We start from the raw sequence: 22,307 nt of genomic DNA on the forward strand, positions 1-22,307 counted from the left end.
TTAGGCAGAATTTCTTAAAAAATACTCTTTTTATTTTTATGAAAATAATTTTGAAAATCTTAATAAATCATTTTGTAGTTGATCTTAGGATAATGAAAGACACAATGTTAAATTAGAGCCTTTAGAAATTTGAAATAGTCAAAGAATAGCTTTCAAGTAGTCTCTGGACTCTAAGTAGCAAATTCTTTCAAACAGTAAAGAACACATTGTATTATGGAATACATAAAGAGATGAAACTCTACTCAATTTACTAGATGAAAGTAGCATACCTCTGGTAATAAACCTTGAGACAGCATCAATAAAATCATATCCTAATATATTTTTTTGGTAAGGAATGGAATATATTTAAAATGCTTCTTGGACAAATAATGAATAGTAATAGAATAACCCAGTGTAATTAAGGAAGGATAATTTCAGGAATATAAGACTGAATCACTATCAATATAATGATCACAATAGAATGTCCAATTATAAAACCCATGCAATCATCTCAAAGAATGACAAAGTGACATTTGGTAAAATTGAACATGCATTCCAGATGAAAGTAATAACAACAGCCACAACTGCAGCATGATTCTTAGTATTCTGGAAATAGAAACATCTTTTTTATCCTTAGATTCACCAATTATTCATTCACTCAGTTATTAAATAAGCTAAATAATAAGCATTTATAAAATGTCTACTGTGTTCCTGCTATTTGTTTAATAAGATGCACACAGCCAATATTGTAGTGAACAATGAAACAGTAACTTAGAATGGGCAAATAACTAGTAGTTGAGTGTACCCTTCTATTACATTACCCTTCTATTATGTCTGTGACAAACACTGCTAAACTCTTTCAGGGCTCTTTCTTGCTGAACCTGAATATGATCTCAGAACTCTGAATGTGATTCTCATGGCAACCAGCAGTTGCTCCCGTTTGATTGGTCATGTCTTACCAGATGCGACCTCCTCATGGCCCCTCACCTACAGCTCTCCCTGTCTGGAAACCTAGGAAGTCTATATTACCAGTAGTTAATGTGGCTTTTGAATTTTTATACAATACGCCATACTGGGACAAGTGAGTGATAGGAGATACAAAACGGGACTGCTTTTTCTCATAATTTGAGAATTTTCATTATTTTAGAGTGTTGTCTTGAAGGGAGAATGGTAAGGGGGGTGATGTCAGCAGTGTCATCATTTGTGGTGGATGGTTGAGGAAGTCATGGCTGTGGGTTTTATTTACTCTATAAAGAAGGAACACAGTTTATCTGTGAACTTGCAAAAGTAGAGCATGTGGGAAATTGCATTTGGGTTGAAAAATTCTGAAATAGTCATGGAGCAAGATGGAAGAGGTTCAGATAGAGTAACAAACCAAAATTTTTTCATAGTTTTGGAGACACCAATGAAATTTATAAGTGAAATGTTTACAGTTAAGGTCAACTAGGACAATGAAAATAAAAGGCTGATCACTTAAGCTGGCATGGAGAAAAGACTCTACTATGTACTATCTGTCATCTATCTATCTATCATCACCTATCTATCTTCTCTCATCTCTATTTCATTTATTATCTCTCTTACTCATCTCTATCTCATATTATTCTCTCTCTTACTGCAATTACAATGATATATGAAGCACGACTTCAGAGACTTAGAAGAAATCTCCATTTTTGTCAATATACTTTTATATAGTATTTTATATACTATAGTTTATGTTTTAAATATGTTATGTCTCCTGACTGGCCCATGCTTTTTTAGAGCAGAGTCTGTCAATTAGTTCAATTCTTAATCCCATACTAGTGTCTACAGAACTCTAGAAGTCGTTAAGAATCTGTGAATGATGAAATGAAAGAGTTAACAGTGTATGTCATAATAAGAAATTAAAACCATGGCTTATTATTGTTATTTCCTTAAGTGTGGGATGTTACCACAGGATGTATATTAGATTATTTTATGTGGTTTATAGACATGACATTCAAGAGTATTATTTCACACAGTGACAAATGTATTTCCTTTCCTCTTTCAGTTATTTTCCATTCTTTTTGGTTCTGATATGATGAAAAGTCTCTTCTGGGGGATTATATGTCTTTAACATCCAATACTTGTTAAGGAATCTTTTAAGCAAAAAGAGAACAATTCATAGAGCCAGGACTTTCAAATGGTTGTTATATATGAGTAGAATTTAATAAAAATGTTTTTTTCCAGTACTTATCGTGGCTACAAAAAATATACTAAAAAGCAGTGGTATGTGTATCAGTGGTATAAGAGCGGGGGGTACTTAATTGTTACTAATTGTCACGGTGTAAATATCCAAATATTATTTTCATGAAAGATTTTCTCTCTGAATGTTTTTTTTAGAGTGGTTTTCTTTGTTGTTGTTTTTGTTTTTTTATTTACTTGACAGAGAGAGAGAGAGCATGAGTAGGCAGAGCAGCAGGCAGAAGGAGAAGGAGAAACAGGCTCTCTACTGAGCAGGGACCCCAATGCGGGGCTCTATCCCGGGACCCTGAGATCATGACCTGAGCTGAAGGCGGACGGTTAGCCAACTGAGCCACCCAGGCACCCTTCTCTGAATGTTTTTCAAATATGTTAGTGCTCCGGGGCACCTGGGTGACTCAGTTGGTTAAGCCTCTGCCTTTGGCTCAGGTCATGATCTCAGGGTGCTGGGATCAAGCCCCACATCAGGATCTCCACTCAGCGGGGAGCTTTCCCCCTCCCCCCGCCTGCCTCTCTGCCTACTTGTGATCTCTGCCAAACAAATAAAACAATCTAAAAAAAAATGTTAGTTCTCTGTGCACATGAATCTCTGATGGGTATGAACCAGTGCCTTTTCCTGTGAGGAAGTCTATTTCATTCTCCATGATTCTGGATGTATCTGTTGTTCTTGATTCTCTGCCTTGATTTTATGTTCTTTTTCTTCTTTTCCTTCTAGTTCTTTTTTCTACTTTTTTGTCCTTTCACTTTCTTTTTTCTTCCAACTGATCACAAGGTAAAATTCAAGAATTATTTTCATTAATGTATATAATTACAGAGTTCTATATTCTGTACTATGCTTCTGAAAATTTGATGACTATTAAAACAATTTTAGTTCTCCAAAAAATGTTATGAGAAGTAGCTTAGATTATTTTCCCCCAGTAAAGTTGTAGTAGAAAGAAAAGTTCCTCCTCTTATGAAACCAACAAGTGGATTGTATTATATATTTGTTCAAAAAGGGAAAAAAAAAGTGACAATTTATTTTCCCCAGTTGCTTAGTTTTCTGTGCCATTTCAGTTACCGAGGTAATGTTTCTTAAAGATAGAGCTTTATGGCTCTCCAAAATGCATAAAATTTTAATTGCAGAAGAATTTTAAAAGAAAAAAAATATGATGTCATTAAAATCTTTCAGGAAACATTTAGAGTCCTGAGATAAGCTTCCAGTAAAAAGTGTCTTGAAGAATTTTTCTTCCAGGTTAAGAAAATAACTTTTCTTTCTGGTGTATTAGTGACTTTACATCAACCCTAAAGTTATATTGTACAATGTTTCTGGTCTGACTAATCACACTTGTGAGGTAGTATGTCCTCGTTGTTTTAATTTCTTTGATAGTTATGTCATTTATTTCTCTCAAAGTGAAGCAATCATCCTGAGGCAGGAGAAATTTTATTTTGTGTGAGAGTACACAAGGGAATTTTGCTTTTTTGAAGGACATGTTTCACATTTTCTCTCTGAAAGCTACTAAATGATCACATTTATTCTAAAAATTCAGAAGAGTGTCTGAACACTTTTCCCCAAGGACACTTTCTCACAAAGCACCATTCCTCAGTGTTTGTGGTAAAGGGTTTGGTTTGTTTCATTAAAAACATACCTTGCTACATTATCTCTTTTTCACTTTCTGAATCAGGAAGCCTGTAGACCCCTGAAAAAAAAAAAATTCATACAGGACCTTCTACACTGGTGTCTCTCAGAGTGATCCAGTCGAAAGTTATTATTATTCATCTTTCTAGAGCAGACTTTAAGTGAAACTATTGTTAAGAATTTAGATGTGGATTACATCGTCATCTTTGTGGCACTTAATCGCTCACTCCAAGGTTTGCAAATCTCTTCTTTTAACTCTCTGTACATCAAAATAGTAATAAAAACAGCACTTTGAACACAAGTAGACTTTGTTTACTCTTATTGGTCCATATATGGTTTGTTTTGCAGTAATAAAAAAAGGTTAGAAGCTAAATTTAATAACACAGGGTTATTAAATGTTCCATTATCAAAACTAGGAGACTATTTATGAAGATGGTTTTCACATTTGCTCTGGGAAGTACACACTAATGCAGTACTTAGGTTGAAGTTATGGTCAAAAGTACCTGGAGCCTTCTAGTTTGTTCCTGCACTCAACAGAAAGGAGGTTGGTATACATTGCTGTTAGTCTAAAGAGCAGTTCTGATCAGATACCATCTCAGATTATAGAACTCTATTTTTTTTAAAGGATTTTATTTATTTATTTGAGAAAGAGAGAGAGAGAGCACACAAGTAAGTGGAGGGGCAGAGGGAGAGGGAGAGGGAGAAACAGACTCCATGCTGAGCAGGGAGTCCAGTGCTGGGCTCAAACCCAGATCCCTGGGATCATGACCTGAGCTGAAGGCAGATGCTTAGCCAACTGAGCCACCCAGGTGCCCCGGGATTTTATAAGTCTTTACAGTCATAACTGATTCAGGATCATCAAGCCCAATGCTCAAGAAAGAATTCTTGCATTTTTTTTTATGTGCAAAAGGTGTTTTTATTATTGTACATGGTAAGACCTGTGGGTAGAAAAGCTGTACTGAGATGGTGAGGAGTGACTGATTGTATACTTTTTAGTTAGTGGGAGTTAGGGATGGCATAAGTCTTTAAGGAATTTGGAAGCAAGGCTTTTAGGAACTTGGGGGGTTAGCTGTTCTTCAAATAAGGTTACTTTTAGTCTTTTTTTTTTTTTTCTAACTCACTTCTATTACTTTTGGTCTTTAATAAAACATAAGCATTGAGGCACTAAAGCAGCCATGAGTTCCTTGAGGAATGTTATATTCTGCATGTTTCAGATATTTATTAGTGGGCTGCAAGCTTTTAGGAAATTTAATTTAAGCTACATTTTTCCCCTTTGTTTTCCTCATCAATAACCATGCCACCTTTATGTTGGATTACTATTTTCAAGTATGGAATAAACACTAAGTATTAGCTTTGGGGAGGAAGTCTAAGAAGTGAATTGACATACCAAAAGAATTAAACATGAAAGCTGCTTTATATTCCTACTAGGGACTAATTATAACCAAAAGAAGAGGTATAACGTCTATAATTTTAAAAATTAAAAAAAAATAGAGATAACATTCTCCTGAATACTGTGGACGAATCAGTAAAAAATGTTTGAGAAATCATTTTTTCCAGACTTCCCTCTAATTAGTCTGGAGCTCATTATTATTATTGTTTAAAATATAAGCCATATATGATTAATAAGTTACTCAATATGGTACCTGTACTAACTACCTTTAAAAAGCTCTTAATATTTCTTGGAGCTATGTGGTGAGCCACAACAAAAGCAGTAAGTTATAATAAGGATGAAAATGGTTAATGTTTCGCTGAATTGGTTAAGGGATGAAAAAAACAAATCAGTATCAAAGGATTGAAATTAACAAAACCAAGATTACCCTATCTGGGAAAGTTCAATGTTCTAATTTTTTAAAAATATTTTATTTATTTATTTGACAGAGAGAAAGAGAGATCACAAATAGTCAGAGCAGCAGGCAGAGAGAGAGAGGGAAGCAGAGAGCCCAATGCGGGGTTCTATCCCAGGACCCCGAGATCATGACCTGAGCTGAAGGCAAAGGCTTAACCCACTGAGCCACCCAGGTGCCCCAGATGTTCTAATTTTTAAAACCTCAAACTAATGTTTCTTGTGTGACCTCTTAACAATTCACAGACATTAATTTCACCTTAACTTTCTGATTTGCATTTACCATTATTTATCATATGCTGTATAATGTCATTTTAACCATTCAGTATGCAACATCTCTATTATTGAGTCTAAGAAATTAATTTAATGATAAATTCAAGGACTAGCAGAATCACATTACATTAAAAAAAATGAGAACAGGACAATGAACATTTTGGCAGGAAAACTGTTTTAGAAATTAAGAGTGACTTTTGTATGGAATTATGGGAGCTGATAATTGTGTTAGATTCCTAGTGCTGCCGTAACAAAGTACCACAAACTAGGTGGCTGAAGACAACTGCAATTTATTGTCTCACAGTTCTAGATGTCAGAAGTCTGAATTTAAAGTGTCAGCAGGACCATGATCCCTCCAAAACCTACAAGGGCGAACTGTTTACCTCTTAGCTTTTGGTGGTTTCCAGCAATCCTTGGCATTCCTTGGCTTGCGGCTATAGCACACAGTCTTTGCCTCTGCCATCACATGGTGTTCTCACAGTGCATCTGTGTCCATATTTCCCTCTTCTTATAAAGACAGCAGTTGTATTCATATTGGATTTAAGTCCACCCTGCTGACCTCATCTGAACTTGATTACATCTGCAAAGATCCTACTTTCCAATTATATCACAATCACAGGTACTTGGTCTTTCTTTGAGGACATAATTCAATCCAGAGCAACAATTAAAATTTACCTTTAAGTAACAAATTTTTTAATTTATTTTATTGAAAATATACAGCAGGGGACACAGCAATAAAGAGAAATCAAATGGTGTGGCAAAATATGGTAGATGTTATGACTTTAAATGGGAAGGACACTTTTAAAATACATTTGGACACATATTCTTGAAATCAAACTTAGTATTCAAAAGTCCTGAGGCCCATGGAGTTTTTCTGAGAGCACACAAACAGGGAACACAGAATACTAATTAATTTACTGTTAGGGGCCAGTTCTATGTTGACATTTAAAAAACACAAAAACAAAAACAATGACTATGACAAAAAGAACTTTTATAAGACATTACCTTATATACATATAGATAAAAACTTATTTATTTCTTTATTTGAGAAAGAGTGAGAGAGGGAGGGAGAGTGCCAGCAGGGTGAGCAGCAGAAAACTCCCTGCTGAGTGGGGAGCCTGATGTCAGGCTCAATTGCAGCACCTGGAGATCATGACCTGAGCTAAAGGCAGATGTTTAACTAACTGAGCCAGCCTGGGGCCCCCAGATAAAAACTTCTAAACAAAGCATTAAAAATCCAGGTCGAACAATGTATGTATTAAACATGATGAAAATAGGTTTATTCTGCTAATGTAATTGGTCCAACATTTTTAAAGTATTGATAGAATTTATATCATGAAGATTAAAAGGAAAAAGAAATGATAATTTCAATGTTTGTAGAAAAAAACATTCTAGGTAAAATGCAACAACCCTCTTGATTTTCAGAAAAGCTCTTAGTAGTATTCTGGGAAAATGGAACACCCTGACTTAATAAAGGGAAGCTCAAAAAAAAAAAATCTATTGGAAGTGATTAAATGTTAAAAGCATTTCATTTAAACACATGAATAAGACAAGAATGACAAATATCATGATTAATATTCAAAGTTGTATTGAAAACCATAGTGAGGCAATAAAATAAGAAAGAAATAAATACTGGAAAGGATCAAATAAAATTGTCATAATTATTTTTTGCAAATTGTGTACATAGTAAACTAAGAGGAATTTAAGAAAAGTCAAATTGCAATACCAAATGAGAAGAGAAGATTAACAAAAGCTATGCAACATATTAGGAAAAAATCTGAGAACTTTCTGGTTACTGAAGAGAATTTAAGAAATGGAGATATGGATTTTGTTCAGGAGGAATAAAATTTAATAATTCAAATGTGTCAGTATTCTCCTACAATTATGTATTTATTGTGATTCTAATTAAGATCTTTGTTGTGGCATCAACAGGCTTATTTTAAAATTAACCTGGTAGAGAAAATGGCCAGGAAGAATCTAATTGAGTGATTTGATGTTCCAGTTAGCAATACTTATTCTACAACTTTTAGTAATTAATATAGTGTGATATTGATTCAAGAATAGACAAATAGACTGATAGAATAGAATGGAAAGCCATGCACAAAAAATGTTCTCCTGTGTGGAATCATGATATTTGAAAGTAGTGCAAGACAAATTAGGGAGAAATGAGAAGTAGTGCAGTAAAAATTGGCTCTTCATGGATAAAAATGAGTATGGATTCCTATCTCACATCATATATGAAAATCAATTCCAAATAGATTAGAGACTTAAATCTGAGAGACAGAAGTTTAAAACTTTTCAAAATATAAAGGATTTTTACAGCATTGGGGAAGAAAAGGTTTTTTTTTACATTAAATTAAAAAAAAACTATAAAAAATTGATAAAATTGACTTTAAGATGAAGACAATATTTTCATCAAAATCTAACATAATGAGAGTAGTTAATATAAAGGGTGGCTGCATTTTACCTGGAATTTTTTTTTACAAACATTGAAATTATCATTTCTTTTTCCTTTAATCTTCATTACATAAATTCTATCAATAATTAATATAAAAAGTCCCATTGGGTCTGACAGTGGCTCAGTCGGTTAAGCATCTGACTTGATTTTGGCTGAGGTCATGATCTCAGGGTTCTGGGATCAAGTCTGATGTTGTACTCTGCACTCAGTGGGGATCTTCTTCTTCTTTTTTTTTTTTTTGACTTAAAAAAAAAATCCCAAATTTGAGGAATACATTTGAACATAAATAACAGTGCATTAGCATCCAGAATATGTACAGAACTCCTAAAGTAAGACAGGAAAACATAACCCAAAAGAAAAATTGTAAAAAGACATGGTATAAATAGGTATTTTACCTATATTTAAAAAAAGGATGCCCAATCAATATATAGCAGATGCTCAACTAAGTAATCAGGATAATGAAAAATCATAGTGAAACACTATTTCTTACCCATGAAATTAGAACAAATTTTATAAAGTAGGCATATTTTCAAGTTAGTCTCAGAGAAATAATGAATGGTCATCTGATTTTAAATCTCTTAACATGGCCTCCTACAGAAATATGAGACAGATGAAGAAGACACACAAAAAAACACATGACTCATATATTCAGAATTAGTAGGAGACAAGAATGGCATAAATTTCAAATTACTTTAAGTTTGAAAATAATCACCAAGTTCCAACAGAGCTGCCACCAAAGCTCCAGTTCCACAGCAAGTCTGTGGGCATGGAAAGAAGGATGGAGAAATTTAAAAGTCTTTGTGGGCAAAAGGGGATCAGGGCATATAGATGAACTATGAGAAAAAAGAAATCTCTCTAGAAGGACATGGTTCAACAGTAAGTGTTAAATCACCAAATGTAGCTCTGGAACCTGGGAGTCTACAACCCCAGTCACAGGGCTGAAAGTAACCAGAGGTAGCCATGTCTTAGTGACAGAAGATAAGTAGAGAGGGGAAAACACCCCTTCTATACATAGGAAGCCAAGCAGAATGAAGTGAAGTGAAGAATGCTGTAGGAATGAAAGAGAAATAAAAGCCACTAGGGCCTGCTGTCTCCCATTGTCACCAATACTTCAATCAAAGATGCTGTACTTTGCCGCAGTGACAGAAGATTATGCTACTGAACTAGAAATCATTTCATGAAATGCCTAGGAATAAAAGAGAGAGAGAGAGAGAAAGCTTATTTCAAATAAAGCTATGTAGCAAGAAAACAAAAATGCAAATCAAAAAAATTTCAGAGAAAAATTCTCCCAGGGGAAAAAAATTGAAACAGAAGGAATCTACAATACGACACTTGAATCTGAATTAAATAAGCACTCAAACACTCAAACAAGTACTTGAGATATTTTAAAAAAAAAAAAAAGCTATCTTCAGAAATTAAGAAAAGAAATGCAGGGGGAGGAGAAGGAGCAGGAGGGGGAGGGTGGAGAGGGGATGAGAGGGAGGGGAAGGAAGGAGGATGTGGGGGAAGGAGAAGAAGGGCAACAGCAATGATATTTGACTAAACAAAAAAACTGAAGAATAAATTCCATATGGCAAAGACACTATCCATTAAAATTGAAGATGCATCACCAAGAACTTCTCTATGCTCATTGTAAGAGTATGAACTATACATATATTTTGGACAGCAGTTTGGCATTATCTATTAGTGTCTAAGGTGTCATGCTCCACACTCAGCATTTGAAGCTTTAGCATCAGCATATTCTAGAGCAGGGATCTGCAAACCCTAGCCCACTGACCAAATCTAACTACCTGATTTTGTAAGTCAAAGTTTATTGTAACAAAACTGTGTCCCTTTTTTTATGTGTTGCCTTTGGCTGCTTTTGTGAAAAGGGAAGAGTTGAGTAATTGCAAAATGGAGCCCACAATGCGGAAAATATTTATAACCTTATCATTTGTTGTTAAAATTTGCTGATGGCTAGCCTAGAAAGACCTTTGTCTGTGTGAAGAAACATGCATGAGAAGGTTTATAGTAAAAAACTGAAAACACCAGTAGAACAGACAACTAAACTGGGAGTATCCAACGGGCTACTATAGAGCAGAGCAAAGGAAGCCGATGTGTACAACAATAGGAATGAATCTCTCCAAATAAACTGTTGAGTGAAACAAAGGAAATATGAACATGACGTTTCCAACTGTGTCAAGGTTAAAGCATATGTAGCTGAACTGAATGGAGTCTATGGGATCATACACATGAAACAAAATATTAAAGTAACAATATGGTACAGGTCAAGTTGTTCACTTGCTTATCCTTAGGGACAGGGAGAAAACAGTCTCAGCTGCTCTCACAAGGAGTTTCATGGGTACCGGTCTTATTTTCTTTCTTTAAATGGATGGTGTGTTAAGATATTTGCTTAATTGTCATTTGCATAATGACTTTTTTTAATTAAAAAAAAATCACTTCAGGTTCCAAATCAAATATCATTTGCTTTTTAGCAAGAGCAAAATTATCGAACACATTATATTATTTCCTCAAATTACTTTTTCACTCTGTTTAACCTACATACCATATACACTGACATGGACATTTTTAATAGTTTATTTGTTACATGTTTCTGAAAGAATTAGTTGGATATAGATCTACATACATACACACACACACACACACAAAATTATATTCCATATACTTACAGAGTATTTATAAAGAAGAACACAGTGGATGTTATATGACTAGGGTTAAATGCTCTTGGTTAAGTCACTGCTCTGTTCCCTGGTCAGCTAGGTGATCCCTAAATTATTCTATCATCTCAAAGTTGTTATTTGTAAAATGGGAATAATAATAATCTCTGTCTTTCTTTTTAGTGTGTATAACTTAAAAAATGCTCTGTAGTCTTTTGTATAAATAGTACTGTCATTGTCACTTTCACAGTCCAGCATATGATGTCTGTACATCTTTGTTTCAGGTTGTATGGCACACCAGGCAATATTGACTTCTGGCCTGCTCTCATGGTTGAAGACCTGATCCCTGGCACAAGAGTGGGACCAACACTTATGTGCCTGTTTGTTACCCAGTTTCAGCGGCTAAGAGATGGAGATAGGTGAAGATTTGTCTGTTATACTTGTCAAAGATAACGAAATCAGTTTTTTGCCCCAAAATATAGGTGTACAATAACATTAAAAGTGTGATTCCATGCTTTCTATGATTTAAAATAATTTGAATATGAGCAATAACAAATAGTAGCTGGTCACAGAATTTTTCTGACTACTGATAATACCAGATAACATTCCTTTTTATAAATTTTTATGAATCTTTGTAAGAAAAAAAAATAAGAAATAGACTGTCTAGAAAAGGCATAGAAGTCAGTGGTTAAAAGGATGCGCTAGACTCATTACCATGTATTTAAATCTGGGCACCCCTACTTGCAACTATTTAACTTTAAGAAACATAACACCTGAAACCTGTTGCCTCATCTGTAAAGTCTGATTAACAGTAGTACCTAGGGCTCATAAATTGTGGCAACTGTAAATGATGTTGGCAGTGCAAAAGTTGACAGCTGGCCCGCAGCTCTGTCCTTTTATCTTCATGGAAGATTTGTTGACCCAATAACAGACCTCCTGGCAAAATCTGTGTGAAGGGCATTTACTAGTGGAATGATAACTGGGAATTCTTCCTAAAAATCTCTTGGTTTGTCTAAAGTGTTTATTGTAACTCAACTTGAATTTATGAAATTATGGCAGACAGCTGGCAGGAGATGTAAGTTCATGTAATATCTTTCTTGCAAGGCTAACCAAGTAAAAAAAAAACAACTAAGAAAACTGAAAAACTAATCAGCCCCCACTGGGTTGGCATAGGACACACTATTAGTTCTCTTCTCTTACTTGAACCAAATGTGTTCCAAGTACTCGCTGTATCTTCTGAATCATTAGTATAGTCTTGAGTAAGGGCTAGGATTCTTGTGAACCTGTTTGACAATTCAACCTTTTGTATTATTGCATAGGTGATATATATGTGCCCTATATATATCATATATATAGGACTTAAAACACTGCCTAGAACTTAGTTTTTAATTAAAGTTATACTAAAAATTATTCTTTACTTAAAATTTTTCCTCCCAATTTCTTCTACTTATGAATTATATTATAAAGAAAGTAGGAACAGCTTTAATTCCTTTTATTGCACATTGGCAAGCATTCATAGTACAATATTTCATTTTTATTTTTATAAATTAGTTTTAGCACTCTGGATTTATTGCAACACATAGTTGGGCTAATATGTTTAATTGATAATAATTTAAGAATATATGTAGTTAAAAACTAAACAAATTTGGGAAAGCTTTGGTTTTTTGGAGTCAACTGTCTTCCCCATTTGTATTAGTTTACTAGGGCTACCATAACAAAGTCCAAAGACAGGGTGGCATAGACAACAAATGTATTGTCTCACAGTTCTGGATTTTAGATCAGGATTGGGAGTGTTGGTCCCTACTGAGGCCTCTCTCTTTGTCTTATAGATGGTCAGCTTCTCTCTTTTTCTCCAAATGGTCTTCCCCTTGTACTTGTCTGTGTCCATATTTTATGACCTTAATTCCCCCACGACACTCTAATGACTTATTTTTACTTAACTACATCTTTAATGGACCTATCTCCAAATAAAGTCACATTCTGAAGTACGGGGGGGCTAGGATTTCAGATTATGAATTTTGAGGGGACTCAAGTCAGCCCATATACCATGTGAGTGGCAACAGTCTTTTCCTTTCTATCATGTGTTGTATGCCTACATGAGAAAAGTGCTTGCCATATGGTACTGAAATATTTCCTGAAGGAATGAACAAAGGTTCACTTTAATAGTGTTTTTTAAATTGTATCATTTCATTTGAAACCAAATGTGTTCATTCTAATTAGCCAATAGATATAATAAACTAGTGTGTATTAATAATTACAAGGCAACATTTCCCTTTTAGGCAAACATGTCAATATTAAATTGTTCAGGTAATTCCTAAGGCCAGTTTATGGAATTTTAGATTAGAAAATGTGCTTTTTAAAACCTTTTAAAACTTTACAAAGCTTTACTTTGAATCATTTTGTAAAACTTGAATAGAAAGTGATAGTTCAAAGCCATGGGATTTAAGAACTTTATACAAATTGGAGGCAATTCAAACATGCTTAGTTGGAGAACAAACATAATCTTTTCCATATGCTTCTCTTTTGCTGAGCTCTTCTTGCTATTATCACTGCTCTGCACACAGCTCAGTGCAGTGCTCTGCCGGAGACCTCACTCTGCACCTCTCCTTGCTGACCCCCAGGTTCTGGTATGAGAACCCCGGGGTGTTCACTCCCGCACAACTCACTCAGCTGAAGCAGGCATCACTGGGCCGTGTGCTCTGTGACAATGGTGACAACATCCAGCAAGTCCAGGCCGATGTCTTCGTGAAGGCACAGTACCCGCAGGATTACCTGAGCTGCAGTGAGATACCGCAGGTCGACCTGCGAGTGTGGCAAGACTGCTGTGAAGGTCAGTGAGGATACCATTGCCCTGTCTGGATCTGCATGTGTGCATGCTTGTGTGATTTCTAACATCAAAGACTATGCTCCTTCAACAAAGGTGCACAGAGGAAAACACACGAGAGCAAATCTTCTTCCTTTTAGGGATCAGATGGACTTTGGAGAAGACAACGGGAAGGCCAAAGGCTCCACCTCCCAGCCTCCTCCATTTGGGTCCTACCTCCTCAGACTGGGTGGTCGGAGGGGCTTGCCAGGGAGGGAGGGGCCCAACAGAGTTGGGCAGGGAGTGGGGAGGCCTGGGAGAGCAGGAAGGGCCCAGCAGAATGGGCTGGGCCTTGGTGATGAATTTGGTCTCTAGTTCTCCCTGCCCTTCAGATGACTATGCCAAACATCAGACTCCAGTAATTTGGTACTGGATATATCTGCTTCCTGGGGATCAGCAGACCACAAAGAGGAGAAAAAAATCATAGTAGCTCAGTTAATTTAGACTATTTAGTCTTCTTATGATGTTGCACCCATGTTCATTGGAAATTTGGGGATGTCTTGATAGAGTTAGAGAACTTTCTCTAGTGATACAACATAATTTTCCACATCTGCCATATCACCTTTTATGAGCCAAACTCTACCTAAGGTGCTTTGTATGCTTCTAGTTTGCCACCACATTACCTCTTAAGAAATGTGGCTCTATTCTCCTTTAATAAATGAAGAGAATATGGCTTAAAAGTGTCAGATAACTTGGAGTAAGTGGTAACCTATGGCTAAGGAAAGGATCCATGTCAGATGACACCTAGAAATTAACTAAAAGCTTGATTGGTTCTGAGCAGAACATGCTATGGTTCCATACACGAGCACATATCTCTTGCACAATACCACACTTGTGTCTCTTCTGCCTTTACCGACACACGGGCCACAGTGACCTCATGCCTGCCACGTTTAGAGGCTATGGACACAGGGGAGCTCTGATGTTCTCTAAGAAGAAAAATGCAGCTGGAATCATAGAAATAGTAGTTGGCATTCACAGGAGAGGGGATGTTATTAGCCCCAAACATTCTTGAGTAGGAAAAGCAAGTTCTAGAAATAGGAGATAATGTTGAACCAAAAACACAGTGACATCTGAGTTGCAGTTTCCTTCTTCTCTATGGTGGGTTTTATGGGACAGAGAAGAAAGTCATTTAGTACTATGAGGAGGAAGTGTACTGTTCCTCACCTCAAATTCTTGGTGAATTATGGCCAGAAATAATGAAATATTTCCATATCTCCAAAACATGGGACTCAGAGAGGCAATGTGAAAAACAAGATGAATGGCAAGTAGTAACACTCCTCTTGCTTTTTCTGCAGTCCTCAGACTGGGCATTGAGCCCACTGAGTGGAGGAAAAAATAGATGGGATGGCAGGGTGTGGGCCACGATGAAAATAGCTGTGCTCTGGATGGAAGCAATGATTCAAGTCCAGGAAGCAAAAGCTGTGGTCCCATTATACCCACATCTGACTTTTCTAGGTGCTCACACCACCAACCCAGTGGTAGGTGATTCATATATAACGCCTACTGACCTCATAATCTTTATGAGTCTTTCAAGGTGGGTATCACTGTCCCCACTTCACATATGAGGAAAATGAGATTCCTGGATGATAACTACATATCCTGAGGTCCCCCAGCTGGGATTTAAACCTATATATAGTCAACCTGAAAGCCTCAGCTCTTTTCTTTGTGTGCACGGTCTCCTTGGAGCACCCATAGGACAGGGGCATGGCACAGGTAGTGAGCAGCCACCAAATGAAGGCACCCAGCCTCTTCTACCCTCCTTCTCCTTCAGTCCTGTGGCTCCAATGTACTATCAAATTCAGACATCTCAGGACCCAGAGGAGAGATCTTCTCATTACTTAAATTGTAATGCATTTGTTATTGGTGATATTTGTTTTAGAAAATGCATTGGGAAGATTTAACAGGCAAGGGGAGGAGGGAATCTTGAATATGTGAAGCATTCTTATTATTAAGAGCCTAATTTGTGGTCTTGAACAATAATAAAAATGCTTTTTATTTGATAGTGTCTCAAAAAAAAAAAAAAAACAACAAAACAAAAAACACCCTGGAAATTAATTAACCAATAGTAAACATTTACCAAGAAGTTGGATAGAAAAATGAAGTGTCTTCTTTAATGGCACTGTCATTCTCAAAATCATGTTTGGCTACATGGCAGCCTAAGTCTTCTTTAATACAATGCTCAGAAATCATTTCGGGAGCAAAATCACCTAAGGATACAAATACACCTCAGGATACAAATAAATCATACTAAAAGGAATCTGAACATGTCTATAATGAGAACCATTGTAAGCAGATGTAGATTTTATATTTCTTTGTACTTTTTGACCAAAAGTATGTTTTTTCCAGAAAACCTAATTAAAAGACATTCTTTAAACTGAGAGACTTTATTTTTTAAAAGATTTTATTTATTTGAGGTGAGAGTGAGTAAGCAAGAGAACATGGGCTAGGGGAGGGAGAGGGAGAGAGAAGCAGATTCCCCACTGTGCAGGGAGCTTGATGCGGGACTCTATCTCAGCACCCCAGGGTCATGACCTGAAGAGAAGGCAGAGGCTTAACTGACTGAGCCACCCAGGTGCCCCTAAAATGGGAGACTATGAATAAAGATAGTTGGTAACTTCTCAAAAGTGGACTGCTTATTTATGGCATAGACTTCTTATACCTTCCAATTAACAGCAGCATGCAGTTACTTAGGGGCAGATAGAATGATTCAAATCACTGAGGAATTACTTTGTAGATTGTTGGTCTGTAATTTTCCTTAGCTGGCACATCATAGTTGTCCAAATTAACTGGGGCCAGAAATTCTTGTATTAGCCACATTGTGTCCACCGCTGACACTTGAAGTTGTTACTTTCTTAAAGCATTAAGGGATGTACTGAATGGAGGTATTAATGGATGCATTAAAGGACCTAGAAATCACTGTCTTTACTAATCACTGTACTTATCTTACCCATGTTCCCTTTCCTGTTGAAGAATTCTTCACCATTCTCTGATAATCTCATTCTTAAGTGATTTAATTGTTTTAACTTTCATTGTCTTAGAGAAAAACATAGAGCTCGGTTTGGAATTTAACAGCCACTCCAAGCAATCTTAGTGGCTTATCTTTATTAGAAGGAAAGGTGTCATCAATCTGACTCTCAACTAAACTGTATATGTTATTTTTAAAGAAGAATTTTTTTCAAGACTATTTCTTCAGTTCTGTTTCCCATAAATAGTAGCCTGCTTGTTAATACTGATTATCAGAAGTTCCAAATTTAAATTTAACTACAACAAAAATTCTCTCTTAAATGCATAAATACATTGAAATGAACTCTTAATCTTTCTAAAAAATATTATAAATTAAATTGACTTTTGGATAATGGTACTTTATTGTTTTTGGTAGATAAAAGGCACAAGATCTAAAAGATAGACATGCAACAGACATGTATGTTCACTTAGAGAGCTTTGTTGCTGTGCGTTTGTGTAGGCAGTGAAGTGGTGGAGTATCTTAGGGTATTAAGAAGTTGGACTTTGTTTCCATTTTGCATGTCATTTGTCACATTATGTTATCCATTTATGTTTGCTTCATACCACTGTATAAACATCCCCAAGTCATTCCATTTATTTATATTACTAGGTCAGAATATGTCTAGATATAACTTTTCTTAACTCAGTCTGAAACTTTGTGAGCAATTTCAATTCACCGATTTATACTTTTCTTCAACAAAGGGGTCATATTCCTTAATTATATATTCTTTAACATTGTATAATTTATATATACATATATATATTTTTTTCTTTTGAAATATCCCTGGGTGTTAGGCCTGAACAGTTTACCCTCCAAATCTCTTTTCTTGTCCTTCTTATTTCAACTTCTTATATTTTTGCTAAACATTCTAATATATTTTTTGCACATGACCACTAATATCAAATTCACTAATTTCAGTCTCAGTAGGAACCATCCTCCTTTTAAATTCCTCTTTTAACTTCTTAGCTCCAACTTCATCTAATTAAGGTTTAGGAAGTTTTTCTCTGCAGCATTGCCATGTCTTAAATTCCTCTATTATAATCCTCTGCCTTTTCTGTCCCATGGGGGCATGCTCTGACTATGGCATCCCCTACTCTTTCCTTGGCTGTCAGTCTCCTGGAATGGGCAGTTACTTTTCCTCTATTACATCATGGGGATTCAGGTCTGGTTGTTAACATTATCTCCATGGCAAAAAACCTCACAGAAGATGATATCAGCCCCTCCCAGGCCGAGGGCAGGAAGACAGCCTTTCTACCCAGGTCATTCTCCACCTTCTGAGAAGTAGAGACCCCTAGCAGGGCCTGAAGGCAGAAGCCATCAGGGAAACCACAGAAATCTGGACATCAAGTCCTTCCAGAGCTAAGCTGCCTCCAGTCTTCTTCCCTGGCTGGGTGGTTCCACAGGTGTTAGGCTTCCTTGGGAGCACTTGGCCTAACTATTTCCCAGGGCCTCAGTTCAGCCTTCTCTTGGCCCCCAAGCCCACACTGGTCTTCAGATCCCAGGCAGCACAGCTTGCCCTGGAGAGTCCTGACCCCAAGACTGGGAGCCCAGGGGAACACCTATCTTCCACACAGGGGAATCCCTGCAGTTCCTGTGGCCTTGAGATGAGGCATATACCACCAGGCCAGGCAGGCACTTTTCTTCCTGCTTTTTCTTGAGCTGCATCCTGATCAAGGTCTAAGCTCTCTGGGGAAAACCTGAGCTTTCCTGTGTGGCCGTGTTAACCCGCATATGTGGTTGCTGAAGGTCATGGGGGTTCCTGTTTAGTCATTTGATGCTCTCTCTTGTGTGGACTAAAAATATACTGAAGCAAGCTGTGGGAAAACTAGTTTTGATCTGAAGCTAGGGTAGGACCTGGAATTCAGTTATAAAACATTGGTTTCTTTGAAGATTAAAAGCATTCTTATATAGAACCTTACGAGTTCCCACAAGGAAAAAGCAAAACACATTTTAACTGTTTGCTAGGTCATTCAGGCTCCCTCCTCTTCTCTTGTCTGGGAATATATAAATCCCATCGGCTCTAAGCCCATGAAGTCCATGGGATTTTTGTTTGTTTGTTTGTTTTTGGTTTTGTTTTTGTTGTTAGAGAGAGAGAGAGCATGAGAATGAGTGTGGGGGAAGGGAGAGGGAGAGAGTCTCAAGCAGGCTCAGGTCATGATCTCAGGGTAATGGGACCAAGCCCGTGTGGGACTCCATGTTCTGCGGGAAGTCTGCTTGATATTGTCTCTCTCCTCTCTCTCTGCACCTTCTCCTGCTTGCTCGCTCTCTCGCTCTCTCTCTCTTTCTCTCTCAAATAAATAGTTTTTAAAAGTAAAAACAGAACAAAACAAAACAAAAACAAAAATCACACGGTGACCCTTCAAAAATTTAGGAAAACTTCCCTAGGCATCTTGTTTGTTCCATTTTGTCCTTGCCCACTTCATGATTTTTGTCTTATGAGTTTATTTCTCTGCTCAGCTTCTGTATTTGACACATGGATTTAAACCATCTGCTGTGTTGACTCTGATTCTGTCAATATGAGCAAACTGCAACTGAATGTGTGTGAAAGAATCTAAAGACAATTGGATGCCATGTACCAGTATGACCTCCTTCTGGGACAAGTTCTAGGTACTCCTGGTTTGATTTCTTTGTCGGACCACACAACAGTCCACTGGAAGTCACTAGAGGAGTCCGTAATTTACACAGGTGCTCCTACAAGTAGTACCAGAGAATAGGCAGAAGCAAAGTGGGAGCTCTGGGCTGGTTCTGGATACAAGCTTGCATGAAGCAGATGCATGCCTTTGGTATAAGCGATATGGCAGAAAACTAGGATACTTATGAGTTAGTCTTTAAATACAGCACTCTGAAGTGAATAATATTGGTAAGGGTTAAAGAAACAATATTCTAATTCAAATCATGGAAGATTCTAGTCAAAGATTATTTTACCTACTGTTCATGAGGTTTCTGTTTTCCTGAGTACATAAGAAAATGTTTTTCTGTCAACAATGTGTCTGTCTATATTATGCCAAAACAACTTATAGGTTGATTCAAAGTACATATAAGCATTAGGCCAGTTTATGGAGATAGTGATCAGATGAATAAATTGCTTGATTTGGTATCATTCTTATTTCAACCAACAGAGAAGTAGTAATTCAATGCCATAAATATGTGCTAGGAAACAGTCAAGTTCTTACGAAAAATATGGAGAAAAGGGTGAAGAACAAAGAGAGGCTCAGAACAGAGCCTTTGCTGTGGAAGTTATCTTATAAGCAACAAATATTCAAAATATTGATTGATTTGATTTGGTTTTAAAGAAAAGGGAACATGAAAACCTCACAAGGGTTGTAATTAAAAAAAGATCACAGTGATCAAAATAGCAAATGACACAATGAATGATTTAATAAGTAGGAATTTTATTGCACATAAGATAATGCAAGATTTCTCAGATTTTTAGATTTAATATGTTATATCACTTGACATAATTTATAAAGCATAAAGCATTTCACATTACATGTCTGTGTGCATAAAGCATTTCACATTACATGTCTGTGTTCTTTTTCTCCCTTAGCTATTTTAGTTATAGGCCTTCAGAGTGAGAGATAACCTGAGAGATCATTTCATTTGGAAAAAACAAAAACAAAAAAAGAAAAACCCACTTCATTTTAAGATTAGGAAGAAAAAATTGAAAAGGTCTAAGTAACTACCCTCACTATTTATTAGCAGGACTAGGGATGGAATGCAGACATCTCAATTCCACGTCCAGGTTTTATTTCTGTTCTTCCTTATCTTACCTTTTAATGTCATAACTAGTTTTCTTTTCTCTATACTTTCCATAATCTCCTCCAAGTCCCTTTTACCTGAGATAAATATGGGAACTCTTCTTTAGCTGGATGATGTTCCTTTTAGAATCCTATGCTAACAAATTGTAAATGTAACACTCTTGACATTTTACCATCAATTTAAACTAATTTTTAGTATCATTTAATGAATAGATCAAGAGCCTTTGCATAATATTATAAACATCACAGATGCAACTAATAATATTCACAAGTCCTTATTACCAATCTACTTATTTCAGTGAGCTTTATAATTGGCACATTTGTTTGTGCTGTAGATCAAATAAATCAAACCCTACTGATAAAATTGATTCTACATAGAGCATAAAACATTTCTTTGAGTGTCAGAAAATGATTTACTCTCCAATCATGTCATTTTCATTTCATTTAGAAATGAAAAATAACACCTAATGCAGGTGATGTATTAAGACCCCATGCCACTTGATTAAATAAAACTTCTTTCAAATAAAACAATTTCACAAAGAACCAACAGATGCATATTTTCTACTGGGGTTTATGGAACCATCTGGTCTTGCAATTTCCAGCTGCATAGTTTACATTAAGTTCTGTCTTTAAAACATCAAGTAATTTTAAATACAGTATATTTTATATACAAATGTAAATATATTTATGTTTACTCTTGACTTTAGTTCAAATAAATTGTGCTTATATTTGTAAACTAATGAAAGTTTAATTTCTTCCATAAGAGACTGATTTTATTACCACAATATTTCTTGATGTTATGGCTGTTTCATGCTTAACTTATAAAATGCCTTCCAAGTATTACTAAAGAAGTAAGATTTCAACAACTCCTATAAAGCTTTAATGAACCAATTAATTTGCAACAGTGTTCTCAGGTTTGTCTTTGAAAGTAGTTGCTATTTTTAATAGAGCACCATAGGACATCTCCCACTCTCCTTGGTTCTGTAAGTACATAATATCTTATATGAATAGTTTGTTGAAATCAAGGTGAGAACAAACCTCATAAGCAGGATAAAGGGCACTAAATAGCCCTGAAATGATACAAAATTGATGTGTTTAAATGGTGATACTGTTAATGAATCAAACTCTACTGATAATGTTGACTTTACATATATACACATGTATATGTGTGTGTGTGTGTGTGTGTGTGTGTGTGTATAATAAAACATCAGCTATTAAATGACATCTCATAAGTTCTGAGGATATTGTATTATCTTCCAAATACAGCATCCTGTTTTTATTTACAATCTATGACATCCCAGTAGGAAAAAACCTTCCCATTCCAGAGGTAGGTTGTTAGGGTGCCTGGGTGGCACTCTTGATTTCTGCTCAGGTCATGATTTCAAAGTCATAAGATGGAACCTTGTGTCCAGCTCCACACTGGGCCTGGAGTCTGTCTCTTTCTCTCTCTGCCTCTCCCAACACCCCCTGACACTCGTACTCTTTCTCTCTAAAAAAAATAAATTAATTAATTAATTAAAAATTTTTAAAAAAAAGTAGGTTGCTAATAAGTACAGTTTCATTAAGTTGTTTAGGTTAGGAAAAGGTCTTTTAATACCAAAAATTGATTTATGATTCTTTTTGGTATTACTATAAAATTT

At 36.1% G+C, this 22,307-nt stretch overlaps 1 protein-coding gene across 1 annotated transcript in view; it reads left to right on the forward strand.

Moving 5' to 3' along the window:
• The window catches only part of PXDNL (peroxidasin like), a 456,789-nt gene that overhangs the window by 403,485 nt on the left and 30,997 nt on the right, over window positions 1-22,307 (forward strand). Inside the window, exons 18-19 of the mRNA XM_080802773.1 lie at window positions 11,327-11,461; window positions 13,664-13,872. Coding sequence (XP_080658899.1) covers window positions 11,327-11,461; window positions 13,664-13,872 — 344 coding nt within the window. The remainder of the gene's footprint in view (window positions 1-11,326; window positions 11,462-13,663; window positions 13,873-22,307) is intronic.

This window comes from Martes martes, assembly GCF_963455335.1.
Source record: "Martes martes genome assembly, chromosome: 4".
NCBI classification, from domain to species: Eukaryota; Metazoa; Chordata; class Mammalia; order Carnivora; family Mustelidae; genus Martes; species Martes martes.